This window comes from Apteryx mantelli, chromosome 1 (assembly GCF_036417845.1).
Source record: "Apteryx mantelli isolate bAptMan1 chromosome 1, bAptMan1.hap1, whole genome shotgun sequence".
NCBI lineage: Eukaryota > Metazoa > Chordata > Aves > Apterygiformes > Apterygidae > Apteryx > Apteryx mantelli.
In genome coordinates, this window is record NC_089978.1 from 168,627,194 (window position 1) to 168,653,838 (window position 26,645).

Below are 26,645 nucleotides of genomic sequence, written 5' to 3' on the forward strand. Positions count from 1 at the left end.
GTCGTCATCTTGTACGATAATCCTATTACAACGTGAAAAGAATGAGGATGGCACTTGGAACCTATTTAAGACAGCAACCAATAATCAAGTTACCAGAAGATGATACCAGAGAGGTATAAAGGATAAAAATAAGATATTAAAAGTATAAAACCACAGAGCATAGTCCTTACATGGATAAGGATCCTAGCTGAATGGAAATAATCAGATGACCTGAGGACACAGTTTAGTTAGCCTTATCTTAATAAGCTGCAAATAGTGTTAATGCTCCATCAAGTCATTCCAGCCACCCTCCTCAGATTAAGTATTTGTTTAATTTAATTTAATGGCTTCCCAAGGCAGTAAACAGCACAGACCAGCTGCAGAGCGCTCCCGCAGAGAGGGCCACGCTGATCGCTCACTTGGAATGTCTCCTTGTTCCCAGATAGGAAGCAGAATAACAGAAAGAAGCTCTGGTCCCTGATTATCGTGTAGAGCATTGGTACTCTCAGACCTCAATCCCAGCTCTTCCCTTGGCTAAATAATCCTAAGAGTCCATTACAGGGGGACACAGCTTTGCCCCAAATACCACCGATGAAGCAATGAGCTGCCAAACAGCTACAGCTTAAGGCATCAAAATCATCAGACATTTGTGACATTGCTAGATCTCCTGTCTGAACTCCTGTTACATAGGGCTCTCCCTATATATTTAACTTCATGGGGTGCATTTCCAGCCACCCTGATCTTGGCATGAGGATGCTCCTTTTCTGCAAGCTCTAAATAAGAACTATTTTCCTGGTCAAACTACTCTGGACACCTTCACCCTCAACTCTACCAATTTCGAACACAGAGGGAGCATCACAAAACCACCCTCTTTTACAGACATGCTCATTTCTTATTATCCAACTGTATGGCTGTGGCTCATTATGTATTTATGGTTTCTCATGGCATTGTATATATTGATAGTGTCTATTAAGCAATACCAGTAAGGATGCACAATTGCAAAACCCTAAGAAAAAGGGTATTTGTTTTTTCCATTCCTTTTTTAAAAATGTACATTTCTGCCTGCATTTCTCAATGGATATGCTGTTCTCTCAGCAGCTAAATCCATCCATTCTGATATCCTCCATTAACCTTTCTTCATTGCATGAATCAGCCATTCTCTGTGCCTTACGACCTCTCTCTTTGTAGGGGTTTTTTGGTTTTTTTTTTGTTTGTTTGTTTTTTGTCAGGCCATGGCAAAATATTCCTCTGGGGTTATTCTGTCTTCCCAGTAGAATTTTATGAGAGCTCTCATCAAAAAAGAGTCTTCCATTTCTTAGTGTCAGCCCAGCATCTGTTCAATGGCTCCTCAGGGAATCACAGTCCTGCCATAGCCTTGATTTCAAATGAGACCCAGGCATTCAACAATCAGAGTTTCTTCTTCTTTTTGGTTATATAAACTTGTGAAACAATCCAAAGAAGCAGGTGAATAACAATGCCTGTGTCATCTAGACTGGCTGTAAAACTTCCCAGATGTATAGCATTAAGCGAGCAGGATGAGAAGAATGAAAGGACTTCAAAAATAACATCAGTAACAACAATTCCTTTTCCCAATAAAGTTGGGCAGAAAACAATTTCACTACTCCTGGAAACTCTCAGGTGTCAAAACGGCACTGGAAGAGTAACAAGAGACTGCAGATTTTCATGAAAAATGCAGGAAGTAATTCCTGACTAGCCAAAAGCCTGGACATTGGAATAGGCTTGTTAGGAATGAAGAGTTTAATAGCATCAAGCTCTGGCCAATGAAAGGTTAATGCTGTAGGTCTAGAAACTAGATGGTTATGAAATAGCAAAATGGACATGCCAAAGAAGGAATTTATGGAGTCTGTGTAAAAATGCCCAGGTCTGGGATGTTCTGGCCTTGGAGAGAAGCAAAGCCTGTAGGAGCTCTGTGTGCATACATAAATGTCTATGTCATATGTGTATGTGCATGCACATATATAACAGGATTAGCAATAAATTACTAAATTAAGAAGTTTTTTCAGAAAAACATGTTATTCAGATAGCAGAGATGCATGCTTAACCAATAATGCCATCAATTAACAGTAGCATAATCAGCTGTATGAATGGCTTTTAGGAATACATGGGCAGGCATCCACTTGTTCAAGTACCTTGCAATGTGTTAGAAAAGAAAACAAAAAAGACTGGATTCCCCTTAGACTTGTGTGCCTGTCTGGATTATCTCCTGTTGTCAGCCACGTTACACAGCTGGCTGCAAACATCCATAAAGATGGTCTTGGTTTATGTCCCTGGGGGCAGGAGAAGCCAGCAGACTGCTAGAAGAAGCAAAGCAAGGACAAGCTTGGGGATGTGGTAGACCTGGGGAGACTCCAATCGGACCATGATACCCACTGGGCAGTGTGCAATGCATAAGCTCCCCCCGCTCTTTTCTGGCAGTCCCCCAGTCTTCCCACAAGTCTCCCCTGACCTGCTCCCTTCCTGTGTCCTCCTGGTGTTCATCCGCCTGCTCCCATAGCTGTGCCGCAGTGTGGGTTGTGGTGGGAGCATGTCAGTCCCTGCGGACCGGCTCTTCCCTCTGCCCGACCTGTTCTCTGTGCCCAGGCCTCGCTTGAGCCAAACCTGAGTGCACTGAGATCAAGCCACCAGGTAGGCGGCAGAAGGCACAGTGCCCGAGAGTCATTCCTTATTACCCCCAACGTTTATCTGCCCGTGCTCTGCCAGCGACTGTCCTCCAGACATCCTTGTTTCGTGAGGCAGAAGAGAAGCGCTTGCTCTTCTCCAGGGCTGGTGCTTTTTGGCATCATAGAAACTGCCTTGTGCTGGGGCACAGCCACACCCTGCAGAGCTGGCAGGGGTTGTGCCAAACCCAGGAGATCAGTATGAGGGTGTGGGCCATGCTGGGGGTGAAAAAACACCTACAGAAGATTAAAGGCAGGATATCTTAAGTTTTATTGTGCTGTGCTAATGCCAACGCCTCTCTGCTCAGCTGTCTCGTGGGGGAAGGGAGAGCCTTCTGCCATGAGAGGGGAGCCCCATGGCTTTTCTACCATCAGGAGTGCCAGGGTGAGAGGACGGTCATGGACGCAGATGGTGGGGGAGAACCATATGGCATCTCCTGGGGCTGGGGCACGTGGTGGCCTGGTGAGAAAGGACACATGAGGCCCAGCAGTTGCTCTGAGCCAGGGTGCTTGTTTTGCAGCTGCAGAACAGGGACTGGAGGAGGAAAATCTTCCAGGGCAGGGGTACAGCAGTATAGGCAGTAGAGTGTGTGAGGAGGCCATTTTTCCAGATGGGAATTTGACAGGTTTGAAGCACACAGGAGAAGGTAGGGGAAAACACCGCCTCAGCTCAGCAGATCCCCATCAGGCAGCAGATATAGATGAGTGCACATACGAGGGGCCTTTGAGCCCCCCGAAAGCCCTCCCATGAGCTGAGCTCTCCCTGGCAGCCTCCCGTGTGGAGCAGCTATCCCAAAGGAGCCACACCAGCTCCCCTTGGAGCTCCCCTTTCCTTTTTCCCATTCCCACAAGGAAAAGCCTGGGCGCAACTCCTTGCCTGAGCCTGGCTGGGGCCCCTGCCCAGGGCCACCTGCTGCCCCTGCCGCCCAGCCCCATGCCCAGCTCTGCTTCTGCACAGGCAGCCGCAACTGGAAGGCAGGGGAGGGGTGTGGGGAACGGCTCTGCAATCACACCCCAGGAGGATATTAATTTTGCAATAATAAGCCCCTTTATCTCCCTCGGGCCCAGGAATAGCTCTTAAGAGCATTAGCAAAGGAATAATCCATGTCATCTACTCAGCATTTTGAGCGCAAGCTCAACAGCAGTTATTGTATCCCTGGGCTCTTGCTGAGCCAATTCATTCCTCAATGCATGTGACACGACTTAGCGCCGGCTCTGCGCTGAAGGCCACGTTTGTGGCATGTGCTTGGTCACCCAGCTATTTAGTGGATATATTGGGCAGCGGGGAGGGGGGCAGGGGGCAAACTGCAAGGCTGAGCTGGTGCTGCCCAAGGTGGTGCTAAGCTTGACGCTTCCCACAACCCCTCCAGTTAGCAGCAGGCAATCGGCAGCTGCGGGGCCAGCTGGGGTTGCGCAGCAGGAGAAGACACATGCAGCACAGGGTCCAGTGACAGCTCAGGTTCAGCAGAGGGGCCAGTTTGGGGTTGGTCCCATCGGACTGGAGCTGGCTTTCCAGGGATGGCTGCATCCCTAGGGTCCCTACACGCCAACTCACAGCTCCCTGAGTGATGGCTGTATTTACACCCAGGGCATGCCCCATGGCCAGAGGCGCCTCTGCTCTTGCTATTACGCTCACGTGCAACCCGAGGGTCCCCACCTGCCTCAAGGCTTATCTTCTTAGCCCAAACAAACAGAAAAACCCCTGCGGGCAGAAGAGGAAAGGAAAAAAAAAAAAGAGTGAGCAGGGAAATAACTGCATGGTCTCAGTAAGCCAGTGCCTAGCTGCTGTGAAGTCGCAAGCAAAGACATTCAAAGCCAGGCAGGGACAGAGCAGTGCCAGCCTCCGTGCAGAGACCCAGGGCGCCGGGGGGGGGGGGGGGGCATGCACTGCTGGAAGAGGACAGCACCCCAGGACAACCCGGGAGATGCTCCCCAGCATCCAGTGTATCGCACCTCGGTCCTCTCCTGCCACAAAGGTTTCAGCACGCCTTCCTGTGCTGCAGCTGGCCCCCTTCCCCAGCCAGCCCTTCCTGCTCCTGCAAATCCCTCCCCAACCCTAACCCACCCCTCCAGGACTCCCACAGCAAAGCAGCCAGCAGCTGGTGGGTGCACCGACGGGCTGCCGTTTATTTGGGAGAGGGATTGAACGACACAGCGCCGGCAAGCTTTGCACAGAGCTGACATGCAACCAAACCATGCAGCCAAAGCAAGCCCTTCCCAGTCCCATGCTTTCCTCCTGCAGGGACTCGTCTCGGGTCCAGGTACATCCTGGCTGTGCAGACGCAGCATGGCGGGAGGAAAGCAGGCCAAGGGGCCATGGCAAACGGTGGAAAAGGCCGCAAGACCCCAGCAGCCCCAGCTCGCTGCTGGCTGGGGAGTGGCAGCCACTGCCAGGCGCTGCAGCTCTCCCCATTGCTGCAGATCCAGTCTGACTGTACCTCTGCGATGGGGGTCTTTGACTGTGTTTGACATTTTTATTTCCTCTTTATGTGCTGCAGTAAATCACCCAATTCACACAGAGATCATAAGTTTGCTGTTTGGTTTTACGAGCGGGAACTGCCCCACATTTCTGAGGCAATGCTTTGCCCCCACAGGCCCCCTCGGGCTCCCCGCAGGCAGGCAGCGGTGCCCAGCCAAGCTCCCCTGCCCACACAAGGCTGCCTGCGCCCCAGCATTGCTCAGAGGACACAGATGTAAGAGAGAGGCGAACAAAAACCAAACAACTCACAAAACCAGCATCTCTCTGCCAAGCTGTAAGTGCTAGTAAACATCCTCACGCCCAGCCATGGAGGTTGTTGCATTCATACAAACATTCTTACTGAATAATTGTCTGGACTTTATTACACCATTAACTCCTAGGCTTGGAGTGAGGCCCAGGTTGCCCCAGGACATGTAAGGAGGCAGGCAGAGCTTGCTGCCAAAGTCTTGCTCCCCTTCTCTTGCTTTATTTTGGCTCCAGCAGGGGATTGCTGGGATGGTGCCACAAGCACAGCCCAGTGAGGAAGGGAGGGAGGAGGGGGAGAAGACAGCCACAGCAAGAGATGCTCCAAAACACACCGGCAAGCCCTGACCTAAGGCATCTGGTCACACACCTTGTGCACTGACCGCTGGGCAAAGCAGCAGCACAGAGGCTTTTCCCATTTCCTGCTCCGAAATCTCCCAGTCTCGAGTTCTCGTACACCGCTGGGGGCATCTCACCTCTTCTTGGGTACGTGCAAGGGGTTGGGCAGCTAAGAGTAACTCAGTCAAAAAAATATCAGGAGGCAAGAGCTGGTTGCTACTGCAGCCTCTCCTAGCTATAAAACAATACAAGTAGTCTGGGCAGTCCAAAAGCAACAAAGAGAGCAAGACATTGAACAGTAGAAACCCCATGGAAAAAGGAAAATAGATTTTTCTGCGGTTCCCACAGCAGCAAAGTCAGCTGAACTGCTATTACAAAACCCTTTTGATTCTGATGCCACGTATTCAGCGCCACTGTTATTTACAGAAAATTAACCCTGGGCTTCGGTGGAAGGGCAGAAAAGGGCACAGGAGATTCTGTAATTCAAGAACCTCAGTAGTTTTTTTCAAAAGAAAAAAAACAAAACCAAAAATGCAGTTTAATGCTCAGTTCTTGGATTGCTGGCTGTTACCATGTTCCCAAGCCTGGCTGCCAGCAGGTAGGTGCTGAGGGCGCCCGACACGCGACTCTGTACCCAGGGAAGCTGCAATGCCTGGAGAGATGTTGACAGCCAGGCCCTGCAGGAGGGAGCTGTAAAAGATGGATCCCAAATGCCTGCTATTTCTCACCGCCTTCCCAGCGCCTGATTTTTCCGTGGGACTTCACAGTCACTCAGCCAAGCCCGCAGCCTGTGCGGAGCAGGGGGGAGCGGGGCGCTGGGCAAGACTGGCGGAGGCAGGACTGGTCAGAAAGGGAGGACAGAGGCCAGCAGGGCACAGCTAGAGAGGGGCTGGCCATGCCAGGAGTGGGGCGCTGGGGTTTGTGCCTAAGCGGAGGGGAGGCAAGCCCGGGGGGGGGGATGAGCGGCCGCTAGCTTACAGCTCAAGGCTTAGCCTCCTAAGATCCCAGCTGATTCCTGCTCAGAGGTGAAGGAAAGCCGCAGGCGCTCAGGAGAGTGGGGCATTCGAGGATGCTGCACTTCCCTGAACCATGACGGGACGCCAGTTTGGAGAATGCATCGCCCTTTGCCTGCTGCCTTGGAGCTGCCTGAGCATTGCCTGCAGCGAGGCTGCCGGGCCGGCGACCACTTCACCTGGCACAGGGCGCATCGGGAAGGGGCCACTCAGAGGCATTGCCAACGGGACCTCCAGGCACAGCAATGTTTCAGGTACTCAAGCGAGCCACTGCCAGGTGAGAGGCGGGAGGTGCCTCTGTGCAGCACATAGGAAGGTGCAGCAGCACACGTATCGGCTTCAGGGTTTCACGTGGTCCGAACGGCCACAGCATTTTGTTCTGGGAGAGATCTGTCACATCAGAGGCAACCGCTCTAGGTACAGCGAGGAAATTTAACACTTTACTGTCTTGGAGAGGAAAGAGTCTCCTCCGTGTTACTTCTGTATGCGTATCACAAGGGTGCACCTTTCTGGCCAAACGTGCCAAGCACAGCCTCCCCCTGGGGCTTGCTAGTGCTGCTGTGAGGGGGACCCCGGGGAAGAAATGAGGACGGAGATTTTTAGAAGGTGCAAATGATCTCAAAATGCTGAGGGTGATTATTATTTTTTTTTAATCTGCTTACTGGAACAGGGCACATGCAGTTACTCAGCAGGTAGGACACAGGGTCGGTAGCCACCGGGCACGAGCGTCTGCCCAGCACCATATGCCAGCGCTAAATGCCAGCGCTAAGGCCACTGGCACAGGACAGCCCATGGATCTCCTGCCAAACTCACTAATCTTCCAAAACCTTTATCCGCTACATGTTGTTTCCAAAATGCCTGTTGGGAACAGTCCCTGGACCACCTTATCCTCAAGCCATAGCTTGGAATTGTTTGGGAAAATGCAAGTCAGTGCAGGACTTTTCTGACAGTTTAACACTACAACCAATCAAGCATCCAGGAGGCTTCACTGGCACTGTCTAATTTACTCATAAAGATGTGCCCACTATCTCTTAACAACATTGCTGGCCATAGAAAATTTCTGACCTTACTCAAACTGATTTTTTTCTTGTAGGTCCCGCTTAAAAAGAACCCCATATCATCTCAGCAAAGCCAGAGGCAAACCAAACCTCTCTCTAGAATTAGCTTTATTGCATTCATATTTGCCTTGAAAGTTTCCCCTGACATAGACACATGGCAAACTTCTGTCTGCACATTTTTGGCTAAGCTACCAGATGAATATTTTCCTTTAATTTAAGATGTTTGGATCTGTGATACCTCTTACACTAAGGTCTAGAAATTCACATCTTCTTGGCCTTGCGTTGGGATGTGTAGGCTTTTGCAAACAGACGCAGATTGGCATTCATATGGGTGCCTGCTCTGCTCACAGATGTCTCTAGTTACTAGCAAGGTGGGAAAAGGACAACAGTGAAGATGGAAGGGGTGGAACGCAGAAAAGATTATCTAAGCAGAATAACTGAGTAATCCTGAATAGCTGTAGGTAATAAAGTAGAAAAAAAATAAATGAAAGGCCAGGGTGGAGAAAGTACCTGTCTACAGCATAAAGAAGTATTTTTATTGTTTTGAGTTCCACTCAATAACATTCTCACCAGAGTCTAACTCCCTTAGCTGTTTGGGGTATTAAAAAATGCCCATCCTCTTCCTTCTCTTCTTAAGGGTCACTCTCCACCCTGTCTCCCCTATCCTGTACTGTTCTGGTCCTAATTCTGCTGTTCAGAAGTGGCTCATATTACAGAATTTGCAACTAGAAGACTAGGTTTTTTTCCACATAAAACCATTAGATTTCCCTATGATGTTTCTCATTTAGGACTATGCAGATGTTTTGCACAGACTTGAAGGACCTGCAGGAGTGACTCAGGGGACAGGTGGCCATTTCAAATGCACCATGAGAGTGGCTTTGGTAACCACCTGCACTTAACGCCTTCCCTTCTCCCTCAGGGGAGTGCACAGCTCTCGTCCCGCCGCACTATGGATACTATGACGTGGACACAGGCTCTGGCCGCTCTTTGAGCTCCGTCATCGTGTACTGGTGCAAAGAGGGGTACCAGCTGGTGGGCAGCAAGAGGCTGGTGTGCCTCCGCCAGGACAGCATCTCATCCTGGAGCCATCGCCCACCCCACTGCAAGGGTAAGGAGCAGGCAAGCCAATCCCTCTCTCTCTCTTTCCGATGGCACTGGCTGGCTTAATTTTGGCTTGTTTATACGGTTTCAGCTAGTTTTCTGTGATCTCCATCCCTTTGCAAACCATCGGTCTCCAAAAAACATGAGCACAGTTTTCATTCACTGGCTGTTTAGAAATAACCGTAGATGGACAGGGGCAGAGAAAGCCATTCCCAGTAGGCGAGGGGGGATGTTTGCAGAGGCACAAAAGCATTAAATGCCACGAGGGCTCAGGCAGGCATCTAATGGCACAGGACCATGAGGAGGCCACAAGGCACAAGCTCTCTGCTCCGCACAGGAACCCCTCGGAGATGGCTGGGGACGGGAGCCAGCTCTACTGCCCATGGGGACAACAGGGGTCCAGTTTGGTCTGGCCTGGTCTGTAGCCCATCTAAATGCAATGCAGAGCCTCTGTGAGCATTTAATGGGATCCGTTCATCAGCGTTTAATGAACAACGTAACCTGAGCTGTCCTACGAGCCTCCAGCTGGGCACAGAAAGCTGAGGCTTTACGGGGCTTTTGGACCTTGTGGGTGCAAATGCAGCTCAGGGGAGATGTAGGAAACCCTCCTCGTGGAAAACAGGTATTTCTGTCTAGCTGACGCCTTTCCAGGACTGTCACGAGACAGTTTCCACAGGGTCCTAAGGCAAAGGAGCATCTCGGCATTTTCTATCTTCTTGCCCCATAGCAGTTTCCCTCAAAGTCAGGTCTACCAGCACCAGCCTTTAGTGAAGAGGTCGTGGACACATCAGCCTCTGGGCTTCGGCACCGCAGAATGGAGGAAGGGAGACGTTTTAGTGCAAAAGATGTCTATGTATTTTCCTACGCTACTTTCTGTCTGTTACAGAACAGCTATTAAACCTAAGCTTAAAAAAAAACATTTGAGGGGGGTACCCAATACCCAGCAATGGAAGTCTAAAACGCAGCCAAAAACTTCCAGCAGGAGGAAGGCGGAAAGCTGAACTTTGCAATAATACAACACTTGTTGTTCATAAAAGCACATGACAGATTCAAATGCCCCCCCCCTTTTTTTTTTATGTTACAATCTCATGAAGAACTAATGGCTTAACGTCTAAAGAACAAAGTCTATCTCTCGCTTTAAAAGCTCTCTATCACGCGCTCCGCATTGTATGCATACATGAAATTATTTCAGGAAAATTGCCCTCAAGAAAGTGGTAGCCAGCAATACAGAAGCTATAAATACTATATAGCTACACTTTAAATATATTGCTTGTGCTGGATGCTAACAATTAAAGACACATGGTCCCATCCAAAAACAGTTTACCAATAAACCTGTGGTGCAATATTTGGCTAAAAAAAGTTTTAAAAGGAAAGTCTGCCACATTTGCTCTTGCTCCTTCTCTTTCATTTGCTCAAGATAAGCAAACCTATGCAAGACAGGTAACATCTCATAAAAATCAGAAACAACCGTTTCAATCGTAGAACATCTCTCTACATCCTAAGCTAGGACGCTGCAGCTCAGGCCAAGAAATGCAAAAGACAGCTTGCTCTTTAACAATGTGAACACAAATAAAGCAATTTACCATCAATTCAGAGTTGTAAAATCTGGTGAGACACAGTCAGTGGCTGTCTTCTGGTCATAAAAGCAATTGCAGCAAAGAGCAATGAACTTTGCTGCAATAAGTTACAGGTACTCCTGGTACTCCAGTTTCAGCAATAAAACATTCATAAAGCTAATTAGCAAACCTTATCTTTTCAGCTCTGAACATATGCTGCATTTTGTACACTGTATAGTGCAGAAACATCTTGAGTGATCCAAAAAAAAAAAAAAAAGCCAAACACCAAATCTAAAGCCACTAAGCACCCCAAAATAAACAAATTTTAGAACAGTTTTAAGGAACAAGATCCCCAGACACTTCAAATTTCCCTTTGAAACACAAAACAAACCTCTATATTTTCGGAAGTTTTAATTTGGTACTTCAAGTGTCATAAGGTTCTTAAGTTTTTGTTTAACATGCATCTTATTACTTTGAAAATCTAAATGTACTATTTTTGCAGATGATAGCAAATTCTTTCATATTATTTTGACCTTGGGATGGGAGTCATGTGTCTAACTTTAGACGTCTACAGCAGAGACAATATTCAAATTGCCTTTATAATTTCACCAGAGTGCAATTCATCTGATCTTTTCAGACGTCTATCTTAAAGTAGATAGAGATCACGCACTCAGGTGGATCATAAACCTGCCTGAGAAAACTCTGAAAGAAATGGCTACTGCATCCACAGGGGTTCCCAATAATTTTTTTTCCATTTTCACAAGCCATATTTCTTCCAAATATTCTTGCTTCCTTAAGCCATTTTAACTTTTTTCTTTTTTCCCCCAAAGAAGGGTTAAGCAGAAACATAAGTTACAGGTTAAAAAAACAATAGTAACCATCATTTCTTTCTTTGAATTGAAGCTTAATTCATGCTACCTTTGTGGTTTACGTAAGACAAAGTGTTGTGTTTTCTGTCACATGCATTTTGCTTTAATTCTAGTTATCTGAAGAAAATAATAACTCTATCAGAAACTTTTTTTTTTTTACTAAGCTGATGCAGTACACTTACGCTCACCATTTTGTTAAGCTACAATAATTAGTTCGCAAAGCTTTTATAAGTTCAATTTTATTCGTTTGCAAAACTTTTAAGTTTTCTTGCAATTAACTTTCCATGCACACCTATTTAGGTAACATGGTTATTAATATAAATTATACCACAAGCATATCTTTAGGTTATCAGAGGCCTGCCTACCTCTTTAATATATACGGGAGGGATTACCTGGAGACACCCGAGATAAGAATATCTCCTTTTATAAGCAAAGTTCTTTATTGCTTAGAGCCTGGAAAATTATCAGTCAAGTTAACTTCAATTCCTTGAAAATGCAGAACAATTTAATCAAATAAAAGTACATTTTCACTGTCTGGTAGATAACAGAAGTAAGCAGACAGCATTCTTTCATCAAGAACACATCTTATCAAACCTAGACTAATTCCTTTTTAATTTTGGCAGGGAGTCAGCCTTTGCCAGCGGCGGGGGAGAACCTGCCCACTTCAGTCGTGCTTGTCATGTCTCGCAGCACTTGCTTTTGAGCAAACGATGGAGGCACTAGCTAGAGGAACGACTGCAAGTTGGGAGAAACTAGCTGGGAAAGCAAATTTAGAGAGTGGTTACTGGATCACTTCGAGCCTCTAAAGCGCAGTCGGGTGCTGCTTCAGTGATGGTCTGGGTGACAGACTGGAGGGCACACCTGCTAAAACCATTGAGGGCACTGCTATGGGAAGAATCAGGCACGCTGCAATGCAGGCACATGGGCCTAAAGCTGAAAATTACTTGGGCACACCGGAGGAGCGAGTCTGAAGACAGCATCTGATATACTAAGGACTTGCACTGGGTGCCATGAGCACGCGGGAATGAGCGAGAGCACAAATCCAGCCCTGGGAATCACTAGCTCCTGCTGAGGAGGACCTGGGGGATCTCTTGGGTCATAAACCTGACCGCAAGTCCCAGATACCAAGGCGCTGTGAAGAAGATGAATATCCTCCTGGGGTATTGCAGGGTCTGCAAGGCCAGCACATGGCGTTGCGCATGGGGCACAGCGTGAGGAGGGCAAGGCAGAGGGTGTGAGGCAGGCTTAAGGCGGGCTGGGCTGGGGAAAAAGACGAGCAAGCTCTCCAGACATAAGCCTTAACTGCAAAACAGAAAGAGAAGGAGCTTTTCTCCACTTCCTGGGGAGTAAGACAAGAAACAACAAGATTAAATTGCAGTAAAGCTGGCCAAAATCAGGTGCTGGGAAAAGCTTTGATCCCGTGGAGTGGCAAAACCCTGGCTAGAGGAAGCTGCAGCACCACCATCATCGAAGGTTAGGCAGCACTGAAGGTTAGGTTGAGTGAGCTTCAGCCACCCTAGCTGCCACTCACAGCGCCCTGCTCTGTCCCCGTCCCTGCAGCCGTCCCTCATCCCCACGACAAGGACTTCCGCGTGGCCGTCATGGCCTGATTCATCAGCGGAGCCGTCATCCTGGCCCTGTCCATCTCCTTCGCTGTGTGCTGCTGGCGGGACAGGATGCTGAGCAGCTGCACCCTGCGGCACAAGGCTGGCCAGGGGTGACTACCCACTTAATAAGGACCCCGTTACGGGCAGGGTTAGGGCAACGGCTCCACAGCCAAACGAGGAGACCGGGGCAGGGGTGAGGAGAGTCTCAAAAGCAGGGAAACATGCATCTGGGACCCGTCTTTACTGCGCTTGCTTTTTGCCCTAGCAGAGCCAGCCCCAGACCCCAGTAAGTCACATACCCCTCCACCAGAAGGCAAGCGGAGTTGTACTAGCGATGCCTGCTGAAAGCCACGTTGAAAGGCTTGGGGGCTACAGCTCTCTTTTCCAGGCAGAGGCGCCAACTACCAGCAGCACAGGGAAAAGCACGCGTGCTCTAGCTGAACCAGGAGACTGCTTACTCTTCCTTCCCAATCGCTTCCTTAGCGGGAAGCTTGTTATTTTAAAAATAGACATCCACACACTTCTGGACTTTGTTGCAAGAAATGATACCCAACAGGATTTATCTGCCCACATGCAGAAGAAAAAAAAGCAACAAAAAAGAAACCCACCCTCACTGAATTTCGGCCCTCTGCCATGCTGCGTAGCAATTGCGTAGAACTGCTCAGCTGCTCCAGAGGGCCCAGTCCTGCAGTTTGCTGCCGCTGTATCCCCATAACAAAGCACAGGCCACGAGCATCTACTGCTGCTGACTGCCAGCTGAGCAGGCAGGGGCTCCACCCAGAGCAGCAACTTTAGGGCAGGAGGGTATATAGGGGTGTCATGCAAACTGCAAGTTTTGTGGAAGAGATAGTATGACTGAGGCAGGGGCAACCACCAAGAGTCACTTAGTTTCAGTAGAGACTTTTGGATCCACCAACTTTTGGGTGCAGATACACAGGGCAAAGGGAGAGGGTACAAGGGTGCAGTTTTGCGCAGCGGAGTGGGTCAGATTTGACGATGCCAAGGGCTGCAGCGGCCGAGTCGACCTTCCAGGTTTCCTGACTCCAGGCTGCCCCATGCACAGACAGAGCAGCTTTCTCTAGCCCAAGGCAGCAACCTGCCCCTCGCTGGAGGGGGGGAATCCTACCTGTGGTCCAGCTCCCTCACTTCCAGCCCTTCACTAGGCACAGCTCATCCAGGTCTCTGCAAGCAGTCCTGGTCCCCTTTTTTATTGCACTGCTGCATCAGTCTCTCCCATCTCCTATGCTATCTTCCTCTTAGACAGGACCCCCCACTGCCTTTACAAGCCCAGTTTCCAGGGCAATTTGGGGGGGGGGATGAGGAGATGACAGTGCCTCCCTGAGCTAAAGAAGAGCCGGTGCTGCCATCTGCTGAACAACATGCCCAAGCGGCGTCAGATCCATAAATGTGGCTGCATTTCTGCATGGTTTCTTGCAACCCACTTTTCCTTCCCATGCAGATGCTGCAGTTTACACGTCTGTAGCATTTTGACCCTAGAAACTATGCTCTAGGGTGACAGGGAAGCTGTTTGCAGCTTAACACAACCGCATGTAAAAAATTAAACCTTTGCCCAGAATCAAAGCTATATTCAACCCCAGTAAGGAAGCCGGGGACCCCCTGCCAAAACCCCTGTCAACTGGGATGCTACTGGGAGTGAAGGCTGCCAGCAATCACAGAGAGGCCACCTGCGGCCAAGCAGCCTGCAAGGAAGCCCGAGGTACATGAGAAGCTGTTAGCTTGCCGACGCATAAAAAGCTCTCCTGTAAGGGAGGAAGCAGGCAACGTAACTTGGCAGACAACCTGTGGAGAGTGACTGGTGGGAACATCCATGTCTTCTTCTGGAGAGAGCGAGGCCAAGTTCAGCGGTGACCCAGTGCGCGGCTCGGCTACCACGACTGCAAGCACACGGCCCCGCAGGGGAAAGGAGGAGCATCCTTCTCCAGGAAGGATTTTTCTTGCAGAAAAACAGATCCCATTTAGTTTCCCAAGCAAACAATTGCACTTCTGAAACGTGTTACAAACCCGTCCCTGAATCATCCTTACCAGAGGCCGGGGAGCAGGAGAGAGAGGCAGGGAAATGCCCGCAACCCTCTCTGCAGCAGGAAAGCATGGCCTCGCCACGGGAACTGCTGTGGAAAGGAAGCGTGGGAACAAGCTCCATGCGCAGCAAAAACTAGTGAACCCCATTTTGTGGGGGGAAGGCAGTAATCCCCCCCACCAGGCCTCTCTTTCCTCCCCCTGGTCCCCATTGACCCCCGACAGCAGGGTCAATGAGGAGCACAGAGCAATACTGGTGCCAACTGCCCAAAGCAAAGCGCTGCCCCCGGCTTCACCACAGAACCGCCAGTTTTCCCAAAGCTGGTACTCTTTCTGCCCAAAAAACAGAATTTGCTCAAAGGCCAAGGAGCTCCGCGGGGAGGGCTGGCAGGCAGGACAGCGCTGCCATCACCTCAGCCAAAAACAGAAAGGGAAACGCTGGTGGCAGAGGAGAACATGCAGCATGCTGAGGGACGCATGGAGGCTTTGCAAGCATTAGCACCTCAGTTTCTCAGGAGGCTTCATCCGTACCTCTCCCCTCCAGCCTGCTCTTCCTGGGGCTGGCTGGAAGCCACCAGTCCATCACAGCTCTTTGTCCCCTTCCCACAGGACTCGGGCAACCAGTGCCCCAGGCACTGTGAGTCAGGGATGCACAACTGGCTGGTTTTCCTTGGACAAGCTGTGCAAAGGGCAGGGGCTTCCACGTTCTCCTCTGGGAGCGGAGGGAGGGGGTCGAAACCAGCCCATTCAGACCCCCACAAGTGGGTTGCTAGGTGAAAACCTTGCTTTATGAAACATGCCAAATCTTTCCAGGGAATAAATGAAAACAGCCACCCCTGAAAAAAAACAAGCACCTGTTCAGGCACATCTCTTTCCTCCTTCTTCCCTCCTTCTTTCCTTCCCTTCCTTCCAGGCAGCAACTTGGCAGAAAATTCAGAGGAGGAAGGAAGCATGATCCTGCAGCCCCAGAGAGGGGGAAGATCGCTTTTGGGAGACTACCACACTACCACCAGCATGATTACCACATCTCGGCCCTCTCCAGCTCCATATTCCCGGGGGCATTTGCAGGCTGCAATAATCCAGCTTTCCAGAGGTACCGCTCAGCATAGAGCCCGGGGCCAGCGCAGGCAGCAGCCTGATGGTCCCAGCGCAACTTCTCGCATTGCAGGGAGAGCCATTTCCAGACTAACCAAGTCAGGAGCAGTGAGATTTAACAACCTAAGCCACAAGAGCCTTTGACCACCTCCGTTACCCTCTTGTGCATGATCCCAACAGGACAGACTGGGTGTTGATACAGCTCATCTACTATGCGGCAAAACTTCCTCCTTTCCTGAGCCTGGTCTCTGCTAAAGCACTGTATTACCGAGCTGCCACAGCCCTCGTTTGGAGGCCGAGCCTCTGCTGCTTGGGCACTGCATGTTTTAATAAACTGTGCTACTAAATTACACAGTGGAGGAGCCTGCTCTGCAGGTCACAGCCCATTTTCCACCGTTCTGCACAAGGCCTAGAAAACAAATTTGTCATGAAATTCTCCCACCCAGCTCCCCACCTAGCATCTAACACTAACGAGCAAGGAAACACTTGCACCAGCTCTTTTTCCAGAAGAGCCACAAACCTGCCACCAGCCCAGTGCTCCCCTTCGCTCAGCCTCATTGAACCCACCTGGGGGATCCTACTAGGCCTTCATCCTTTTCTCACTTTCCTCTCCCCCTCTTGCCTTTAACAGGAGCCCGGAAAACTTGCCCAAGCTGTCCGCACAAAGCCCACACGCCAAGATGCTGGTCTTCCCGCAGGCGATGCTACAGCCAGGCACACCGCCTTCTGCCCTCACATGCAGTCAGCTGCTCCACAAGCCAAGCAACATACTCCTGTCTGCAATGCCTGGTCAAGCCAGGCTCCCCAGGGACTTGCTCCCCGTCTATTACAGAGGCTATGAGGAACATAAGCTCTTAAACAAGCTTGAGAGGCCAGTTTGAAAATTTAAACTGTCACTCAACTTTTTTTTTATATTATTATTATTATATATATATATTTTTTTTTTAACACCACCAATTTCTTGAAACTCTACAGAGCTCAGGGAGGAATTTCATAGGAGCCAATTACTGCACCTGGGTTTTCAAATGGAGAAGATTGGACACTTCATGTTGAAAGGCTTTTTGATATGGTCCTTCCCCCTGCCCCATTTCCAGAAGTGCACAATTCAGACATAAGTTCCTAAGTTACAAGGTTCTTAATGGATCATTTTAGTGAAAAAGTGCAAAGCTAAGTCAGAACAGCTCCTGGTTAAAATATAGCATAAGCACATGTAGACTTTCAGGTTTTACTTTTTTAAACATAAGAGTCTGATTTTCTGTTTAGGGCTCTTTTAAAGGCTGAAAGTGAACACAGCCAGTTACCAGGCACAAGGAATCTATGTCATTAGATAACTGGAAGCATTTACAATTCATTGCACTTGAATGTAGGCTGAGATTTAAAGGATTTTTTGTTATTGTTTAGAACTCACCATATCCTCAACATTTCTACACAGTCAATCTTGGACTTGCAAAATGCAGTGACAAGTGTGTAAAGATAGTCAGCCAAGAGGAAAACATGAATTTATCTTTAATACAAAGGACGTAGCATGCTTGAAAAAGAACTTTGGGTTTCTTCTTCCTTTTCTCCCCCATTAGAAATTCACATCATGAGTATCAGGACCTACAGCAGTGCTCAAAGATCTAGTATGTGTGTCCTTATTTGCATTCAGAAAGCAATGACACCCATATTTCTGTCCACGATTTCCTAGATGGAAATGTATAGGTGTGTTTCCATGCACTGCATGCAAAGCATGTCAAGCAGCTCCAGGACCCTGCAGCCCCTCCCTTCTCAGCACTGGAGAACAGATCCATGCAAATCTGGTGCATTCTGGGTGCATGGGGCCTGTTGAGTAATACAGCATCACCTGTGCGCACACAGATGTCTGCATTTCAGGAGCTGCTACTGCATTAGTCAAAGCAGGTGCTGGCAGCCCAAAGAGCTGCAATAAGAACAAGCATGCAGAACATGAACCAGCAACATCACCATCCAGTGCTCAAGGATGCAAACTATGATACTCGAACTACCCTGCTATGAGGAGTTTTCAGCCGCTGACTATTTCCATCAATATTTGCACTACATTTTTAGGCAAGAAACTTTTAATTAAAAGGCTCAAGGTATCACATTTTTCTGATAAGGGCAAGACCTACCAGCAGACATCCTCAGAAACCCTGATGCTTCTCTTTGCAAAGAGCACTGGGTTCACCATTCTTGCTATTTCTAATAATAATAAAAAAGGTGAAATGGGGAGAGATTCCATTAAAGTATTCTTTTCATATTACCAAGCAACAGAAAATCTGGTTTGGGGGCTGACTTTTGGTGGGAAGGGAACAGATGTTAACAAAACTTTTACATATCATTTTCAAGAGAAGAGGACACCCACAATGACTGTTTATCAGCAACTTCACTGCAAGGAGGAAAAACCCTTTGTTTTCATAGAGCAACTGAAGCTGCAAAGCAGACAGAAAAAACATCACCTACTCTGTGTTTCCTTCAGGCTCATGTCCTAACCTTACCTTCTCCTCCCTCTCCTCTTCTGGCCGGCTTCAGTGCACAGCCACGCTGGATGCAGCAGCCTGCCTAGACCCACTGGGAGAGCCCAGTAAGTGTTCGATCTGCCCAGTGCTCCCAGTTTACTACCATGGCGCTGACCCACCTGAGCCAGCCATACACAGGAAATGGCACAGGAAAAGGAAAACTGTCACCAGGCCACAAACTAGGGCTGGGAGCCAGATGGAAACCAGCACAATGCTGCACTTGGGCTGGTACTCCCCTCCCAGGGGCACATCTCTGAGTGAGCACATATACCAGCACAGCCACACTGGCCCAGGTGGATTGCCCAGCAGAGCAATTTCTGCCCTGTAAGGGGAAATCTCTATTAGCCCTCTTGCATTAGTAACACAGCTGCAGCAAGGCTCCTGCCTTGAGGCAACCTGTTCTTCAATCACCTGCCTGAGGCTTGTGAGACTGCACAGAGTACATGCTCTCTATTCAGAAACACCAGCAGTGAAATTCAGATATAATGCTATGGGCGTTTTGACCCATTGCTAGTACTCTAGAATGCCCACGGGTACCATATCCACAGAATATGCTTTCATTTATGCTTCATTAACATATATTTTATGGCTGGGGATTCAGCACAGGTTCTGCCCTGGGAACAGTACTGCCAAATTCCTTGTTCACATAGGAAGAAACTATTTTTAAGAGACCAAAACAGAAAAGGGAAAAAAAGGGGGGGGGACTAAAGGAGGGCATGATATTTTCTACACCAGTTTCTTCTTTTTTCTTCTCCCCTACCATGCTTTAAAGAAAAAATTTTAAACTCACTACAATTTCCCTTCTCTCAAAGGAGAATTTTTGTGCAAAAAAGCATTTGGGACAAATATGGAGTTCGCTGTTCTCTGGATCCAGGCAGGGCTTTAAAAAGAAAAGTGTTTTTTTTTTTTTTTTTTTTTTTTGCTACATAAGATCAGAGATTGACACCTATTTTCACTGCAAACTGAAATGATGCATGTTTTAAATATAAAATCTAGTGCCAAGCATGTCCAGAAAGATGTTGATTTTGAAGTGTCATAACAAAAAGTTAGCATCTTCAATAAAAACTGACAGTAAATTTTCATACTGAGAAAAATGTCAAATCAAAGCAAGCATTTTAATCAACTGACATAAAAAAAAGATTTTCCTGACAAAATTGAAGAGTTTCATTGGGGCAATGTTTTCCTGACTTTGTGCTTGAGTGTGTGTGCACGTGTGAAAGTCAAGTTTTCTACCACAAAAATTTGATCCCAAAACCTTGACAGTCTTAGATGCACAAACAGCTCCTCCTTAGGGAGGAACATATACAGGGCTTCCTAGAAATTCATCTCAGACTTACAGGAGACTAAAACCAACAAAGATGGGTTAAGGGCAGTCAGCCCAACCCTACCACAAGATTTCTTATTTATTACCTAGCCTTTATCTCAGTTTCTTCTCACCTGAGACTGGTATAGCAAATATCAGTCCAGTTAAGGCTGTGAAGAGCCATAAACAGCTTCACACAGAGAAGGCACCCCCAGCAAAGCAGTGAGAAATCACCATCTGGATTTGGTCACCAAAAAAGGGAGCAGAGGAAAGATAACTATATAGAAACTTTGAGGTAATTCATAAACTAGAAGAAAAAAAAATACCACAAGCTTATAATGACACACATTCTGACCACACTTTGGCTCTTTCTGTGGTTCTCTTTGGAGCCAGCTTCTAACCCTTCTTCACCCAAGAAGGGCCCTGCCCTTCTTGCCATTCTTGATCCTGGCTTTCTCCATACCAGGGAACCACAGCTGCCCGAGATCCTGGCCTCTCTAGAAGGAAGCTAAAGCTCAAAGGGGGTTGGTTGCAATGTTTTATGCACTAATATCCAAGAGAAATGTGGGCCCCAAAAAGGAAGTGAACAGTCTGAAGAGGGACACAGACAGTGCAAGGCTGGCTCACTTCAAACTCTGTCCTCAGCACACCTCAAAGGCAGCTGTTGGCTGCTCAGCATATCCGAACAAACAGTGAATGCATGTTCAGCCTTTTTTAAATTAGATTTTAAGCTTAATACTCCACACTGGGAAACCTCAGCCTGCATGTTTATTTAGGAACAGCTGAATAAGTTTTGGTCACAAATTTAAATTCTTTAAGTTGACCTCAGAGTATCACCCTTCTATGACTGTCAGCACTGACTGAAGAGACTTCAGACCCCACTCTCTAAAGATCTGGGCAAGGTGAATGCTGGGACCTGTAACATACAAAGCCATGAGATTCCCGGTTCTGCAGAAGAATTAGAAAATACTCATTATGACCAAAAAAAAAAAAAAAAGCAGAGACCCTCTGCCAGTACAAGCTTTCTGGAGTGCCATTTGAAATGACACTGTGCCAGGAGGAAGCAAGCAAGTTTCACCCTCTTTCCAGGCATCTCTAGAATGGAGAGGGGTTTGTTGAATTTATGAGTCTGAGGTTTAGAGGAAAGAAAGAGGAAGGAAATAGTAATCTAGCAAGATCTCAGAGCAGAAAGAGACAGTAATGATCTGATGACTGTATCCTACAAAGACTGCATCTCACTTCTATTCCAAAAGATGGGTTCCTACTGAACACCAGAGGCCAGGCAGATCATCACTCCCACATATGGCTTAGTTTGAGGACTTTTCTATATATTTTTCCTCCATGATGACAACACCTCTTTGTCAATGACTTACCACATCTAGTATCATTGCATCAGCACTATCCTAAATCAGGGTCTTTTCATTAGCAAAACTAGCAACAAACCTGTTTCTGCCAGTATCACCCAACTCACCTCAAACACCTCTGTTGTACAGAAGTTCAGACTCCTACATCCCAACAAGTGGCTTAAGCTCCCTGTACTTGTATGGTAAGAACTTCATTTGGCCATTCTATCTCAAGAGCCTTCCCTTTGCCATATAAACACAACAGTGGTAGGTCTTGGGCAAAGGCAAATGCAGAAAGGAGGGAAGATGGGAAGGAAGAGCTTGTTCATATACAGTGCTCTCACACGTAGATCAGAGCACAAGAAAAGGTATAGCCTCAGTACACTGTATCCTAAAGCTATACTGATACTTCACCTTTTCCCCCTTTTGGAGCTTTGTTTACAGCAAAAGCTATACATGGAAGAGGACCCAAGAGGTGGACGAGGACCTGCTGCTGTTTGCTATCAGTATAGCACTCCAAAGCAGTAGAAAAGAAAGATGCTGGGATTTGGGCCAAAAGAAGGTAGTGTAAGTTCTTACAGTTACTACAGGCACATTCAATCTGAATATCTGACAAGGTAGTAGTCAAGTGAAAGGCACTTCTAGTAATGGATATAGCCACATAGCACCAGAAGATTTAAAGCAACAACTGTTCTTAATAGAGATGCATTCATGGCAAATAGCACTTCACACTATCTTTGCTTTGTGCACACTAAAAATTCACATCACTAACAGCAGGCAAGCTGGGCTCAGAGAGAGGTCATTCTCAAGTTAGGAGCACCTATGACCCCTTTGACAAGCACTGGTGACAGCTCCAGTTCCTTCACTCTTAGAGCACTGTGCCACCTCCCAGTGTTTCTTGACACACCTCAGTTCTGAGCAGTAACAGATTTTATTCCAGCACTACAGTTTTTCCTCAGAGTCCCAGGCAGTACAGTACTTTCCACTCAGTGGATTCATATATGCTAGGGCCCAACACCAAATCCAAGTTCCTTTGTAACTTAAGGCACAGTTCCATGCATCCTGAGGAGAAGGACAAACGAGAATTGCTTGGAAAACTGCTCTATGATCTTTTCAAGTGTATTTTTCTAAACTCCCTTGCAAGGGTGAAGGAGAAAAAAAAATCAGTGAATCCTTCTGCAGAAGGAAAAATGTGTTCAAGCCAAAGAAATCAAGAGCAGCATGACCAGCTCTCAGAATTGTAAATCAGTAGTCTGGGAATGACTGGAGTCTCCCCCAAAATCCTATCTCCTGAAGGCCTGTGATTAAATGAGTATCTCAGGTAAAAACTTTTTGGAAGGTGGAGATTATGATGGTGGTGAGGGAGGAGAGGGAAAAAACAAACATTAAGAGATCCAGAACTAGAAAACAACTGTTCAAATCCAGGATTAAATACACTTGTGGAAGTTGGCAATGGTGTTTTAAGTATGGTTAGAGCAGTCCTGTTGGGACACTGCATTTGTAGGGGCACACACCTGCTCACATTTGACAAGTAGGAAATGGAATTTATAAAAGGAAGACCTTACTCATGCAATGGCTCTTCACCTTACCTAGAAGGTGGCATTACACTCCTGAGAAGCATCACTCTTACCAGATTAAAAAAAAAAAAAAAAGCAGCCATGAACCTTCAGTGTCAGTCCAGAACTGCTGACCCCAGAGTTATTACACTTACACAGCAACTCCTTTGAAAATAGAACAGAACTTCTACCAACACATTCACGGCTAACAACTTCCAAAACTAATAAAAATCTGTGCTGCAGGGAGATAGGAGGAGTCTGATCCATCCTCCTCCTCCAAGTTTATATAGTCTAGACATCACCTGCCAAATGTGTTGCTAATCCAGGGTCACCACCCTTTTAGTCAAGCATGTTCTTGGTCTAACAAGAAAGAGTTGCACATGCCCACACAATATCTACAGAACAGATAATGCACTGCAATAACCACATGGACAAAGCAGTCACAGGAGCATTCTCCTTTCAATAAAAGTTCTGTACAGAGTTTCTTGTAGTAGGAACAGTCCAACAATGACAAAAAAAACACACGAGAAACTGACAAAGCCCTATACAGTTGAACAGAGTGAAGTGCCAGGTAGCTTCCCAACTGGGAGCAGGGGAAATCTGCCTCAGACAGTAGATAAAAATAGGCTAGAAGATGCAAAAGTCCACCCAAAAATGTCCACTCCATTATTGCCTACTGCTGTCCAAGAATGGCATTTCCCCATCAACCTGAACACAGTTATGTTTTACAGTACTTAATGCTACCCAACTAGAAGACTTGGCTTGGGGGACAGAAGAAAAATTCCAGTGGCAAGCCTTTTCTTGAGGCTAAAAGTCTGTCTTTAGACCAACTACAAACTATTGTATGGCAGTGGGAAAGACTTTGACTGCTCAGGAGAACGCTTACTTTCTAAGGGCAACAGTCCACAAGGAGAGTTTTCCTTCAATGCATCTCAAAAGATAAATCAAGAAACTGGGAAGGTACCAGCTTCATGAATTGCTATGATAAATAGTGATTACAGCTACTTTAGGAAGTGTGCTTATTTTCAGGGTTCAGAAATAAAACCTGCTAAAGGAGAAGTGTTAAAGTTTCAAAAGTGTCTTGTCACTAAGAACTGGGCAAAAATCCATCACATCTTCACCACAACCTCCAGACAGTGGTTCCCACTGGCTTGCTTCCTCCATGGCCGAGGCCATGGGGCAGCAGGCTATACCGCAGGAGAGGGCGCTCCCACTCCATAATTAAAGCTGCTCACGATTACAGTAAGGGACTGTGCAGGGGCTGGTTGGGGTCACAAAAAACCTAAAAAACCCACCTGTGTTTTTTGGGGGGGGGGGTTTGGCATGAACAGTGTATACTTCTTCCAAGTAACTAGGGCACAGGATCTAATTTGCAAAAACAATGCCTGTCCAGAAACAGTACATTCAATTCAGTTAACACAGACAGTAAATACAGCACTAAATAGTAACACAGGTTAAAAAAAAAAAAGGCAGAAAAAGCAGGCAATCGCCAACAAGTAGTGTTTTATAAAGCAGGATATTCAGAGTAACTTTAGGCACCAAACTCAGTACCTGACATTAGCAAGCTGGTTTCCCTACCCAGCGAGGGATTCACGAGGACTCTGCTCCGAGTCCCCACACAGTTAGGAGCCAGTCTACCTGCATTAGGTGCTCACAGTCAGTGCTACGAAGTCCCTTCCTTACCATTGCCACCAGCAAACATCTTAGGATGGCAGCCAGCATAAACTATACAGCTCACATTAGATAAATCCTTCTGCACAGATACTTCTAGTATTTCAGGCTCTCTGCCATCTCCCTAATGAGCTATGCAGTGAAGATTTCAATTCACCATCTCAATCACAATGTTACAGGTTTTAAATATCAAAACTGATCTCCAGCTATAGTGGAAGACCCCACTGGAGGCCTCCTATATGTTACAAGCCCGACATGCCCTGCTCCAAAATGAATAAGTTTTGCACTTTTTTGAGCGAAGATGCTGAAGGAAACAGGAAGCTGTAGGCAGTAACATGCAGTCTCTGCTACATGTTCAGTCACCTCGCTACCATGCTGTCTGTCCAGTGGCAAGGCCTTTAATGAAGAAAGGGTATAAACAGAAGTCCCTCATGCTTTAGATTTCAGATGATACCAGTAAGACTTAAACACAATGGCCTTTAGCTGTTACCACAAGTAAAGAAAACAGAATCCCTTATTTTAAAAGGCATACTTTTTCCACCCTTCAACACAGATGTTACCATGCAATGCAGTATTTTGAATCTCCAATAAACTTCCATGTAAAAGTAGCTCCGGTTTAGGATGACCAGAAGAAAAAAATAAAAAAAATGCAAGGACATATGGTTATACTGTACTTCAAAATTAAGTTAAAAAACAAGAAAAGCAAACACAAAGTCATCATCAAGTTTTCTGTTTTATTTAAGATTTTAGTTTTAATTCTGAAGAAAGAGGTACATTTCCTCGGTTTTAGTTTTAGCGTCAGGTTATAACCATGTTTATTTATCTGTTTCTTTTTCCTGTCTTTTCAATACTGCACAAACGTCCAGAAACTACAGGGTTAAGTAAAAGCTGCAGGCAGAGGAGGTCAGAGGTTGCGCTCCTGATGGTGATCATGTGGCCCCAATGCAGTGCTATCCCAGAGTGCCCTTATCAGGTGAATCTTTGTTTTTTAAAAAAAAAGAAAGAGAGACTGACAGAGGAGACAAAGACTGAAGTAAATATCACTCGTGTTTCAGCTGCTTATAATTATATTATGTATACACTAGGTATTAAATCTGTGAATACTTTTAAAACATTAAAGTTGACTTTAAATCTAAAGCCAAAATTAAAGAAAAAAACAAAACTTATTCTCCCCTCTTTAAACCACTCTTTAGCAACATGCCAGTTACTCATAGCTATAAGTATGTTTTGTCTTTTAACACACTTCATGCCAAACCTCTTACTGACACAATAAAGTCCCCCTTTCCAAAAAAAAAAAAAAAAAAGTTATTTCCCTGTGTAGTGCCACACTGAATGCAAAATAAATGCTAGGCCACTGCTTGCCCCACATGTTCGGTAACTTCATTTAAATTAAATACCTTTTTCCTGTTTCTGCATTTGATTCTCCATTGCATTTTTCCCCTACTGTAGATTGACACTTTCCCACTAGGCAGAAATACTCATGTGCAAAAGACATAAGACAGTAATATTCTCTCTAAGCATTGAGACTGCATTTTAATTTCTCTCTCTCTTTCTTTTCTTAGAATGTTTTAGGAAATATTTTAAACAGTGTATTTCAAACACTGGCTCAGTAGAAACTTAACAAAGAGACAGTCATGACCCTGTGATCGCATTGCATTTGGGGGGGAGGTTTGATCAGGAACTGGATTCTTCAGAAAGAAAGATATGAGGGGGAACAGTAGGTGGGCATGGGGGGGAGTCGGGGTGGGACACTTCCTGCATTTCTAACGTTTTTTTTTTTTCTTCTTCCTCCTCCTTTCCTAATGACGATCCAGCGCTGAGCTCTGTAGTAGATCTGTTGGGGTTTTACTGGGGGGTCTGAAGGCTGTCTGAAAGCCTGGTGGGGGGGAGTGGAAACTGGTGGGGTTTGAAGGAGGAGAGTAGGGATTCCAACTGGCTCTGTGCAGCGGGATCTGTGTGCCGAAGGGGTTACTGTGGTGCGTCTGTGACGGCGCTGCGCTGGGGCCGTCCATCTCTGTGAGGGCCTGAAGAGATTTTAGCCAATGTGGAGGATTGTCATCTTGAAGGGTGTCTAAACTGTTTCCTGTGGAGGCTGGGATACCTACACAGAGAAAACAAATAATAAAATAAAAAAGGAGAGAAAAATGGGAGACAGGCAAGTCAGAGCAGAAGCAATAAGGTGAGTGTGAAGGAGGTCAATTTAAC

At 46.8% G+C, this 26,645-nt stretch overlaps 1 protein-coding gene and 1 pseudogene across 9 annotated transcripts in view; one reads left to right on the forward strand and one right to left on the reverse strand.

The window, feature by feature from the left end:
• The first annotated feature begins 6,807 nt into the window (after positions 1-6,807).
• LOC136992089 (uncharacterized) lies at positions 6,808-16,935 on the forward strand (annotated as a pseudogene).
• An 8,225-nt stretch (positions 16,936-25,160) lies between these two features.
• CNOT4 (CCR4-NOT transcription complex subunit 4) overlaps positions 25,161-26,645 on the reverse strand; it is an 83,153-nt gene continuing 81,668 nt past the window's right edge. For all 9 annotated transcript variants that reach the window (XM_013947774.2, XM_067311865.1, XM_013947777.2 and 6 more), the window contains one exon: positions 25,161-26,541. In XM_013947774.2, coding sequence (XP_013803228.1) covers positions 26,240-26,541 — 302 coding nt within the window. In that variant the 3' untranslated portion in view covers positions 25,161-26,239. The remainder of the gene's footprint in view (positions 26,542-26,645) is intronic.